The sequence below is a fragment of the Cydia amplana genome, chromosome 22 (genome assembly GCF_948474715.1).
Source record: "Cydia amplana chromosome 22, ilCydAmpl1.1, whole genome shotgun sequence".
In the NCBI taxonomy this organism is placed as follows: domain Eukaryota; kingdom Metazoa; phylum Arthropoda; class Insecta; order Lepidoptera; family Tortricidae; genus Cydia; species Cydia amplana.
The window spans coordinates 9,804,850-9,817,383 of NC_086090.1; the positions used below are offsets into that span (position 1 = coordinate 9,804,850).

The 12,534-nt window shown below is 35.5% G+C and overlaps 1 protein-coding gene across 1 annotated transcript in view; it reads left to right on the forward strand.

The window, feature by feature from the left end:
* Window positions 1-3,019, forward strand: part of LOC134658522 (chloride channel protein 2) — a 68,866-nt gene extending 65,847 nt beyond the window's left edge. The window contains exons 22-23 of the mRNA XM_063514209.1: window positions 767-853; window positions 2,861-3,019. Of these exons, the coding sequence (XP_063370279.1) occupies window positions 767-853; window positions 2,861-3,019 (246 nt within the window). The remainder of the gene's footprint in view (window positions 1-766; window positions 854-2,860) is intronic.
* The last annotated feature ends 9,515 nt before the right edge of the window (window positions 3,020-12,534 follow it).

Below are 12,534 nucleotides of genomic sequence, written 5' to 3' on the forward strand. Positions count from 1 at the left end.
AAATCCGTGGTCTCTGCCTACCCATCCGGTAAATAGGCGTGATTATATGTACCTATGTATGTATGTACGTTATTTTGAGGGATTGAGTAACAACAGCCAGCCAGGATATTTTGGTGTTATTCAGTGCCAGGGTGAAATGGGTCCTTTCGCCCGAGTTAAACACACTATTTTCCATTTCGACTATGAGGAAAGTAGAATAAATGTATGAAGTTATTAAATTCATTAAATATTGAACGATGAAGGTAAAAAGACTGCCATAAAAGAACATTTTAAATGTGATACTGCTGAGGGTGGGTAATGCGATTTTCAATTTCAATCCACTTATTTACTTAATAAAAAGTAAACTTTAGGAGATGAAATTATTCATACATCCAGATATATCTGTCGGCGGCCGATCGTAAGATCAGGCATATCGTGAAATTCCTAGGTATATCGTGAAACGTGAAAATCTTTGACCCGTTTCCCTGAGTCGACGGAGCCCCGCTACGCGGGGCTTCTATTTCTGGGCAGTTTGCCCTTCGGGCATCTAAAGCAACCTAACGAACCTATCCTACCTATATATTGGTTTAATGTCACTATCGTCAAAACATTACACAGGAACATTACGATCTGCCTGATCTTACGATCGGCCGCCGACATATCCAATAACTTTAAAATATCCAATGATATAATTATTTTTGTATTCTTGGAATATTTAAATGTTTAATACTTTCACATTTATAATATGATTAGGATTAATAGATTAATTTATTGTAAATGTAAACAGGTTCATTCACTATTCTCTACGCTGGGAGTGAGCAGAGCTTACGTCACGGCTATTGGAAGGCTTATAGGTGTCGTTTCACTACAAGAGGTAAGTTAGCTAGAAGATAGAAGCTAGAGATGCACCGGATATCCGGTTACTATCCGGTATCCGGCCTATCCGGCCGTTATTTTAGTATCCGGCCGGATACCGGATAGTGACCTACTATCCGGCCGGATACCGGATAGTAAAATTAACACATTTTGGGGTAAAAAATGGAATCTAAAAAACAGTCACGGTCATAATGCTAACGACACAGTAGGTAGAAATGAATACGTAACCAATGTCACACAATACACTTATTTGTTTACACAAAAATACGCGCGCGCACTTGTAATTGTAACTATAAACGAACTTACTACGTAATGACATGATAAAACTCGTTACGATCCTAGAAATGTGTCCGTGGGAACGTTCACTACGAAACAGGTCGAAACCTGCACGACGCGCACCTGCAAAACTCAAAATATAGGTATAGTTCCGCCGGCCGAATATCCGGCGGCCGGATACCGGATATTCGGCCAGTATCCAGGCCGGATATCCGGTATCCGGCCAAACAACTATCCGTTGCATCTCTGGTAAGTTCTTACGGTGTTATTAATAAACTTCAGCTAAGTTAATCAGCGGTGGTGGCCGAGTGGATATGACGTCCGACTTTCAATCTGGAGGTCGCGGGTTCAAATCCTGGCTCGTACCAATGAGTTTTTCGGAACTTATGTACGAAATGTCATTTGATATTTACCATTAGCTTTTCGGTGAAGGAAAACATCGTGAGGAAACCTGCATACATCTGCGAAGAAATTCAAAGGTGTATGTAAAGTCCCCAATCCGCATTGGGCTAGCGTGAGGCCTGTTCCCAGCAGTGGGACGTATATAGGCTCACATTTATTAAGTTAATCAGCTGATGATTGTCGTTTGTCTCTCTCTATGGCGTAACGACAGATAGGGATACATAATGTATTGTTTGTCCGCATTTTCGTTGGTCATAATTCATTTGGTTAAGAAACACGTAACTATTCAGGATCGCCATAAAACAATCCTAACCTATTTATAGGATAACCTTACGAAAATCCTGAAAAGGTAACGGTTTCACTTTTATGACTAATGATAATATGACAAACAATACATTATGACTTAAAATTTTATGGGAAACAAAGGGACCCCGATTCAGATTTTTTAATTTTGTATCAATATTGTGTCAAAGGTCTGTTTGATTTCAAACATAGACAGAGAGAATCATAGTATCTTTGTGTTACACTAGTACTAGCACCCAAAAGATAAGCATGAGTATAGTTTTTTTTGTCCCTATTTACTGACAAAGTAGTTTGACCAACTGTAAATAGTTATTTGTACAACAAGAAATCAAAGTTTGATATTTTTTCGAGTGCTTATTTTGAGTTCCGTGCAAGCGAAAGATTCTATACTAGATTCACGAGCGTAGCGAGTGAATCTAATTTAGAATCTTGAGCGTAGTAAGGGACTCAAAAGCGCACGAGATGTAAATAACTTTGATCTCGTGTAGTTCACAAAACTTTTCACCTCAGCAGTGAGAACAATACAATACAATACAAATCCTCTTTATTGCACAACCTCAGAATAAATGTACATGGAAACACAAATAATACATGAAAACATAGGTAAACAACAGGCGGTCTTATCGCTAAAAAGCGATCTCTTCCATACAACCTTTAGGTAGTGGAGAAATGAAAAATGATATAATTAGGAGGTGCAAAAAAACTAAATTTAAACTAGAAAGAATACCTTTAAATAGAACATATTAGAGAACCCGAAAAATGTTTTCCTTCTTCATCACTTACCTATTCATTTCTTAAGATATACCAACAATTAAGTTTTCACCTCAGCAACCCGAACAGGGGTACTTTGCTACTTAAAAACAGTGAGCAAAATCGCATTTTGCTCATTTTGTCCCACTCAGTGAGCAAAATCGCATTTTGCTCATTTTGTCTCACTCAGTGAGCAAAATGCGATTCTGCTCACCGTTTTTAAGTAGCAAAGTACCCCTGTTCGAGTTGCTGAGGTGAAAATGTATTTCCTCAGCTCCGTAAAGCCATCGAGGACGTGAACTCGGGCGCGCTGACCCTGGCCACCCGCCCCGCGCCGCCCGCCCCTCCCCCCGCCCCCGCCCCGCCCCGCCCCCGCGAGCCCGCGCCGCCCAGCGACAGCGAGACCGCCAAGCTCACACAAGACACCAACTGAACGAGGTATGGGAACATAGACTAGGAACACAAAACAGATACAGTACAGAAATCAATCTACATACAAAGTGCGCTCGAGCAACGCACACATAGACACTGCTCACGGACACGATATCTCGGACCGGTTGGGACCAGTGCGAGCGCGAGTGTCAACCGCTTGAGACACGCGTCTGTGAACTTTTTTTGTGCAATAATGGAGAAACAAAAAATTTTTTATTATAACTGTTCAGTGAACGGTTGTTTAAATTCAACATTAAACGGTGAATTGTCGTTTTTTAAACTACCAGTGGTTTCAGAGAGGTAAGTACGTATCTGCTTGTATTTCGATGGATCGTTTTAACGTTAAACAGAACAGTTAAGTAGGTAGGTAAGCACCCCGCCCCGGCCACTACTAGATACGAGTGCCACTACCACGATAGTTTTTTGTGCATTAATCATAGTTGACAACCCTAGAGCGACCGCCGAGCGTAGGTATGAAAAGTGAAGTACATACATTTGATTGACTTCTGTACTGTATCTATTTTGTGCTAGAAATCTAGTGTTGAGTCGCTCACTCGTGAGGCACCTCATTTGTACCACTCATTTTGTTAATTTGTCGCAGTACTTCGTACCGCAAAAATGTCTTACTTCACTCTATTCATTTTACTTGATTCTAAAATTATCTTTCTCCTAAAAGTTCTATTCTTAACCTGCAGAATTGCACTCCAATTAAATGTTACTATTTATTTATTTATAAAGGAAGTGATGGATACATAAATATGTATATACATTAAATATTTTTGTCGCCGTTGGAATTAATGGAATAGTCGACGCTGAAAATATGCTAGTACCTCACCTCATTTGAAGTAAGACATTGTAACACCTCATTTTAGAAAATGAGGTACTCATACAAACTCATTTTAAATTGATGTCCTACCCATCACTAGGAATCCTCTAGACGGAGTTCGACGACCGGTCTGGCCTAGTGTGTAGTGACCCTGCCTGCGAAGCCGATGGTCCTGGGGTCGAATCCCGGTAAGGGCATTTATTTGTGTGATGAACACTAATATTTGTTCCGGAGTTATGGGTGTTTTCTATGTATATAAGTATTTTATATCGTCGCCTAGTACCCATAGTACAAGCTTTGCTTAGTTTGGGACTAGGTTGATCTGTGTAAGATGTCCCCCAATATTTATTTATTTATTTATTTTAGTTTTGAGCAATTATTTCATGAAACCGATGCTGCCAAAAATACTGGGGTGCGGGGGACGAGGCGAGCGAGTCCCGTGCCGTGATTGGTCCGTTCAGACACGGACGTCACACAAAGACACTTTGATTCGAAAATGGAGTAAAACTACCGTATCTTTGTGGCAGAGGGGGTAACGCTACTATGCTCAGTCTAGAGGATGTCTTGTCTGTGTATGGGAACAAAACGTGGTGTTGAAATAACTAGCGACCCGCCCCGGCTTCGCACGGGTTAACAAATACATAAACCTTCCTCTTGAATTACTCTATCTATTTAAAAAAAACCGCATCAAAATCCATAGCGTAGTTTTAAAGATCTAAGAATACATAGGGACAGACAGAGGGAAGCGACTTTGTTTTATAAATAAATAAATAAAATATTAGAGAACATTTTTTTTACACAAATTGACTAAGCCCCACGGTAAACTCTAGGCTTGTGTTGTGGGTACTCAGACAACGATATATATAATATACAAATACTTAAATACATAGAAAACAACCATGACTTAGGAACAAATATCTGTGCTCAACACACAAGTAAATGCCCTTACTGGGATTCGAACCCAGGACCGCGGCTTCACAGGCAGGGTCACTACCCACTAGGCCAGACCGGTCGTCGTATACTACTTATATAGTGATAAGATAATAACCTCCTAGGTACCTTGCCTTTCCTGTGGATAAAATTAAACTTTCTCATCAGTTTTTAAACAGTCGAGAGAGCCTATACGAGTTAGCGCCACTTGCACCATTCCACTAACCCGGGGTTAACCCGTGAATCCTGGAGTTACCATGGTTACCAGTACAATTTGATACTGGATTAACGGTTTATGGTGCAAGTGGCCCTTAATGTAATGAAAATGTATTTAAATTTCACGATATTCAATTGAGCCGTCTCTCTAATAGCGGATGCCGGGGCGCCTGAGAACGTCACGAACGTCACAAATACTTGCGAATCGGTAGCATAAATATGACGTTCCACAGGTAAAGGTACCTTATTGCGGTTGGCTATTTTAACGACGCTTCAACACTGATGCGTTGCTCCCCGACGTAAGCGCCAACGACCGTAAGGTACCTCTCCCCGTGGAACGTCACAAATATCATGACGCCTCGTAATTTACAAATCGATTATATATTGGTGCCAATAATTGCCTAAAATAAACAAAATATTAAAAAAAATTATAAGTAACTTTTTTAAAACGACATTTTTTACGAAAATGTCATTTCACGGTTTGTAGCATGAATTTTATGAGATGTTTTCGGCTTCATGATAAAATTGATAAATGACCTGCCGTTTGTGCCACCCGCGTGGCTGATGCTCTTCGAATAGGCTGTTAATAGTTATTTGTTTACAAGGGCGAAAAGTTGTTATTTAACCGCTCGTTGTTGTTGATACCCGAGCAAGCGAAAGATTCCAAAATTGAACCACGCGCGTACCGAGTGGTTCGAAAAATTGAATCTTGAACGTTGCCAGGGTCTCAAAGCACGAGGGTTAAACAAAATTTGCCCCCGAGTGAAACACAAAAATTTTCACCACACCAACCCGAAGAAAATTAACTGTAAGATATCAAACAAAATCAAACCAAATCTAATCCAAATGAATGTTATTATATTTATCATTCAAAATCATCATTTAAAAGTCAATTCAACTAGCAAACATAAGAAAACACCTAAAAATTTGCATTTGGTTACTTTGCCTCACATGTGAATAAAATGCAACTTTGCTATCAGTTTTTGAACAATCATAAAGGTCTTTAATTACCAGTTGGTGTGGTGAACATAAATTTGAACCTTACTCACGATAGTTGTTTTTTAACGACATGGTTGCTTTGGCATTAACAAAAAATCATCTCATAAAATTATACAAAGATTTATGATCGATGATTGTCACATATTTTAAAATGACCAAGTTATATATGACAACTCAGTTGTTAAATATTTTAACTTAAGTAGGATAAATAAATGTACTCTGTAAATAGCTTTTAATATTTATTTATAATTATAAAAAATATTGTGGCTTATTCTGATTTCATTGTGCATTGTGTCTATTTTGTGGTTTTGATATGTCTATGTATTTACAAAAGTCGCAATATTTTTTTAGGCGTTATTGGAGTTTGTTTCTTAAGTAGGTAGTAGGTACCTGTCGATACTTTTTCATATACAAGTCTGGGGTATAAACATTAAGGGGAGAAAAATCAAACGTTACGTTATGTTTCGTGCGCAACTTATAGTTTGTCAAAGGACTGTCTCATTTCAAACATAGACAGATAGAATCATACTATCTTTGTCTTACACTAGTATTAGCACCCAAAATAAAAGGATGAGTATAGTTTTGTTTGTTCTTATTTACTGACAGTTTCGTTTGACCAACTATTTTGCGCATCCCCTATCAAAGGCTGCGCGGAAACACTTTATTTATTCAATGTCAGCAAATAACAACTGTCAATTTCCGTAAATTCCGTAAAAACTCCGTAGTTTTGATCTTAAATTTTATATATATGTATTATATAATCGTTCGTAAGGAGTAAACTCCAGCAACTTTTTAGTATTTTTTTTTTAATCATTGCTATTTTTATTAATACCACCAAAATGTCATATATCCCCGGCACCAAAAATATTAATTTTGACACCGTTCATTTTAATATTTAATTGTCATAATTATACAGGGTGAAATTTTAACCATCAGCCATACTCTGTATAGTGACTTTAAGTATGTATATGTCCTACTGGACAACTTTTATTATGGGACCAATGCCAAAATCGCGTAAAAATATTTACTAAAGTCACTACGCAGAGTATGGCTGGTACCAGTTAAAATTTCACCCTGAATTAAAATGCAAGATGTCAGTGTAAACTGTAAAGGTTCCGTCACACAGGCGCGTTTTTCGGGCGCCGTGAGCGGGGCGTGAGCGTTTTATATGTAAAAGCGGCGCGCCCCGCTCACGCCCCGTCCGGAAAACGCGCCTGTGTGACGAAGCCTTAAACTATAGCTGAAACTGAGAACTACCTTCAGTATTATAAGATTTAGGCATAACTTAACGCTTTATTACTGGTTGAACAGTTATCTATAATTGACATAATCGTACTATAGTACCTATGTAATGTTTCGCTATAGTTCGTTTTTTTTAGCATTAGAAATAAGGTAAACAATCTTGATGTGTCTTTTAATAGAAAAACAAATTTTTAAAATAAGTTACGGTAAATATGTAACAATTATGAATCTAATACGATCTTTTATAGTCTTCTGCTTTCATAAGTAATAGTTATTGATTTTTAAAAAGTGTTTTTCCAGTGATGTTTTTCAATTGACAAGACATGTCAAAATCGCTTACCTTCTTTCAAGTTCTTTCTAATGCTAAAAAAAACGAACTATAGCAGAAGCAAATCTTTTAGTCAGAAAAATGATTTGTACAATAAGTTGCACGTAAAATAATGATCTAGTCAATTTACACATTACAAAAAAGTTTAAAAATGTATTCTTATAAGAAAAACAGACCTCTGTTCAGTAATAATAAAATTCAATAACTAAAAAAATGGAAATGAAAGTTTTAAAAAAATGTACACCGCTTATTTTTTCATGAATTAATTTTAATGTCCAGTAGTTAATTTTTATATTAGTTTATGACGAATAATTTTATTTTATTTTTGATATTTTGAATGCGTTGAATGTAAATTGGTGCTTTTTGGAATTGACGTATACGAGTATACAGTTTATTTTAGTCATATTTATATTGAACTATGTATTTTTATGAATTTTAGATAGGTCAATGTGGCTAATTCCGTCATAGGAGCTATTCCGTCCACGAGCGTAGGTATATTTCGTTGATTTTCAATCGTAGGAAAAAATAACCATCTGCTTTTGATTGCTGAAACTAAAAGCAATCGCTGCTTTGTCGATAAAATTATCAATTTTGTTCGAGAAAAACGCTAATTAGACGGAATAGTTCCTATGCCGGAATTAGCCACATTGACCTTTGATATATAAAAGACGTTTAATTTTGTTAGACAACTTTATACGTACAATTACTAGATAAGTTGGATGTAAATATTTATTCTATGTGTAGTTATTTGTGAAATTATCCGTTATATACTATTAATTTGATGTGCTATGTATAATTTGCTTCAGTTTCATAGGTTAATAATTAACCTGCGCCAAAGAAGGGTTCTTAAACTTTAGAAATTTAAATTTCACGTAATTTTGCGTCCACGTTCGCTAGTACGATAGACAAAATTGCAAGTTCATAAGAAAAAAAAATAAGGATGGTCCTTCTTTGGTGCAGGTACCTTAACTTTTTTTAATCTACCTACATACTTATGACAATTGAAGCATACTATATTGTCAAAAAACAAGGCTTGTGATTTAAAATCATTCCAAAAAAATATTCGCAGCATTTAAATGTGTTTAAGTTTAGTGAAACTAGACGTTTAGGTTGAATATAAAAAAGAACTTTTACAGTACATATGGGGCTACTTTTCCGCACTAGTGCGTAAAATTGCACTTTTCGTGCGTATGTCGAAACTTTAAAGTGCCATATGTACTGTAAAACGTTGTTCGATACACGTGCGAATAGGTAATTCGCAACTCGTGTCGATTTAAAACACTCCCTTCGGTCGTGTTTTAATTTATCGCCACTCGTTTCGAATTTCCTCTTTTTCGCACTTGTATCGATAATAACTATTTTAGTGCCATCTTTCGGCGAAACTAATAATATATCTGCGGTTGCAGCTAATTGTCACAACTCTATACATGTTTTTTTACCGCATATATATTTTTGGTTTGGCTTAATACATTTTTGTTAAAATAATTGCTCCTGATGTTTGTGATTTGATTTAAAGTAAAAGGGTGTTTTAAAAAGTTTCTTTGAACCATTAAAAAATAATGTTTAATCATTTTAATCAAGAAATTGTTTTTTTTTCCTGGCAATTTTTCTAAGTCGTGTTTCGGTTAAAAGTTTAAACTTTAATTTGCACAAAAATTATATTACAAAACTACACATATATCCGTCCATTATAAAAACGGCTATTTTCGTAAATAATGAAATAGTAATTCGAAAATATTGTGATTTATTTGTAAACATTTTTGGCAAAATAAGATTTTAAGCTGACACGGTCTTTTACGTGTAAACGACTATGCCGATATATTGGGAACTTACCCGATATTGCGATATCAGACATAAATATGAACATAACACCCCTTTTTATAGTAGTAATACTTTTTGTCAAGTTTATTTCTTTAATATAAAATGAACGTAGATATTGAGGACATATTTGGAGCAAATTCCTGGGGTATTTCAGAAAGTGTCGAGTACGTGACGCAATTTTTTAACTCTTCCGATAAAGCTATGAATGAAGCCGATATTTGGCACGAAAATATATGAAAATTTAGCTTTAAATTTAACGGTATATAATACAGATTTCTGCCGGTTATAAAGGCACCTGCCATACGCGTCACGTCTCTGACAATGCGCTGCCTGTCTGCAATACGGCCACATCTCAACATTGATGATTTTGGAGATTCAATCTTAATTGAAAATAATAAAGTTTAGTTTCCTTTAAAAATGTTGGTGGACATACACTACATAGACGTCTCGAGCGCTTACATCATGGTGACGTCACTGACAGTTGGAGTCAGTCGATGTCAGACTGCGAGCAGAGCCGGTCGTACCGCGTGATGTTTGTGTTGGCGAACCGTTCGAAAAATCGTATCGTATGATTTACTGAGGTAAATACAGTACATTACAGTGCCCAAGTGGCCGTATTGTTGGCATGAAACGAATGTAGACCTTTTTGTAGAATGCCCCTCCTATTTTTATACTTGTTTAAATAAATACTTATATTCCTTGGAAGTGTGATTGTCTTCTAAATACGCTTGCTTATTTAATTATATCGCCCGAGGGGCGCTTCGTCAGTGTGATCTGTTGCTTTTTTAATAGACGATATTTTGTGACGTTATTATTGTTTTATTTTTAATACCACTAAATAATACCTTTTACTACTTTACTACTACTACTACTACCTTTAATACCAGTAAAATGTATACTGCGTGTTTTTTTAGCACTAATGTTCTTTCAAAAAAGAACTTCGCAGAAATAAGCTTGTGGTTGAAGTAAATTATAAGTGACCATTCTACATTTAACAATTAAAGAGCCTGATCAAAATTGCTCGTATACTTCTGTAGAGTTCTTTCTAATGCTAAAAAACGAAGTATAGTCAAAAATTATATAACCTGGATTATTTTCAATAAATAAAACCAATAAATATACTTCTAATTTTTTACTCTTAATTTTGAAATGTATCTTATTTCTATAATACTTAGACACCGTATCAAAAACATGATTCTACAACGTTGAAATCTACTTAAGTACATTTTTTGTGTGAAATTAATCGGAACAGTGTCCTTATACTAAATCAATATTTACATAATGTTTCAAATGTACGATTGTCTAAAGAATTTTTAATTTATTTTATGTTTACCTAAATATTTGCAACGAAAAAGAAATGTTCGATGAAATAACAGTTAGGTAATGGATACCTAACTTGCAAAATTAAAAAAAATTAAAACTGTTCGATCGGTTTTTTCTGATACTTTGCTTGGTTTTTACCACCGACAAAATATATTAAAACTATAGGAACAATATTTACAATTAAACACTTAAGTAACAGTATTTGATAATTTATCATACTAACAGTTACAATATAACTTTTATTTTTAGTCATACATTTTAATATGTTATTTTGGAAATGCAGCTTTTAATTACATCTTTACATTGATGTATAAAATATAATGTCCGTAAATATATATTTTTTGTATTTTAATTATTTTAAGTATATTAACTTTGCCACATTTTCCAAACAGCATATTAAAATTTTTCACAAACACGCAGCTACGAAATCGTGCAAGCCCATATATTAAAATATATAAATGCACTGGACCTAAATAACTATCTAAATCACAAATTAAAAAGGATGTATATTTACGCTGCCAAAACATGTCCAACTATTATTAGACTCTGACCACGGTAACTTTGCACAAACTTGGCAGTACGAACGCATGCACATGTAAGCTCTATTGATATTTGACGTTGCACTTGCCATAAAAACTTAGCGTGGTCAGACTATACGTCCAAATTATCTGCTTGATTTTAAGCTTATCGTTATTTGAGCAGCAAAAATTGGTAAATTATTTTGGGCATATCCATAAATTTTTAATTTACAGTACATATGGTGCTATTTATCGCCCTAGGGCGGGATTAAGGACAATACGTGCCTACGAGTATGTCAAACATTTAAAGGACCATATGTACTGTAAAACGTTGTACAATACACGTGCAAAAAGGTAATTCGCATCTCGTGTCGATTTAAAAGACTTCCGTCGGTCGTGTTTCAATTTATCGCCACTCGTTGCGAATTTCCTACTTTTCACACTTGTATCGTAATGTACTATTATAGCCGTACGGTTTCTTAACTGCCCCGTCAAAAAATGACCATTCATTAACACATGCATAATCATGACAAACATATCTTTAAAAAAACTTAAACACTAACACTCGTAATAAAATTCTACAATTTTTTAACTCTTGAACACCTTATATATATGGTTTATTCATCCAAGTGGTACCTGCCACAGTACAGTCATACATCACACATTCATTGTACCTAATCTGCATCATTGTCAAATGTCATACCTATCACATTATGCTTAAGTAGTTTTCACAATCCTCACATAATTCTTGCGTTCATCTTCATTCGTATACTATATTAACGAACTTAAAATGTATACCAGAACTCTTTCTCAAGTGCAAGCGGCGTATCCTGGCCATTTCACGTTGGCTAATTCCGTCATAGGGACTATTCCGTCCACGAGTCTTTGATTTTCAATCGTAGGAAAAAAACATGTGCTTTTGATTGTTGAAACTAAAAGCAATTGCTGCTTTGTCGATGAAATTATCAATTTTGTTAGTTGTTCGAGAAAAACGCTAATAGACGGAATATCCCCTATGACGGAATTAGCCACATTGGCCTTACTTATATAATTCCCTACTTCTTGCCGCTTGCATTCGAGACATTTTTCTAAAAGAGAGGCTCTTCAAAATTATTTATCAGTTTACCTTACAACTACAAATTGAGCGGAGAAAAATACAAATAACATTACAATTACAATCGTATGCAACTGACCTATCGAACAGCAATTCTTACCAGTGCGTGTTCCATCTTATTTATTTAATAACAAATCTTTTCAGTACAATATAAATAATTTCATACTAGGCAGAATTTCTGACTAATGAAACAGACCAC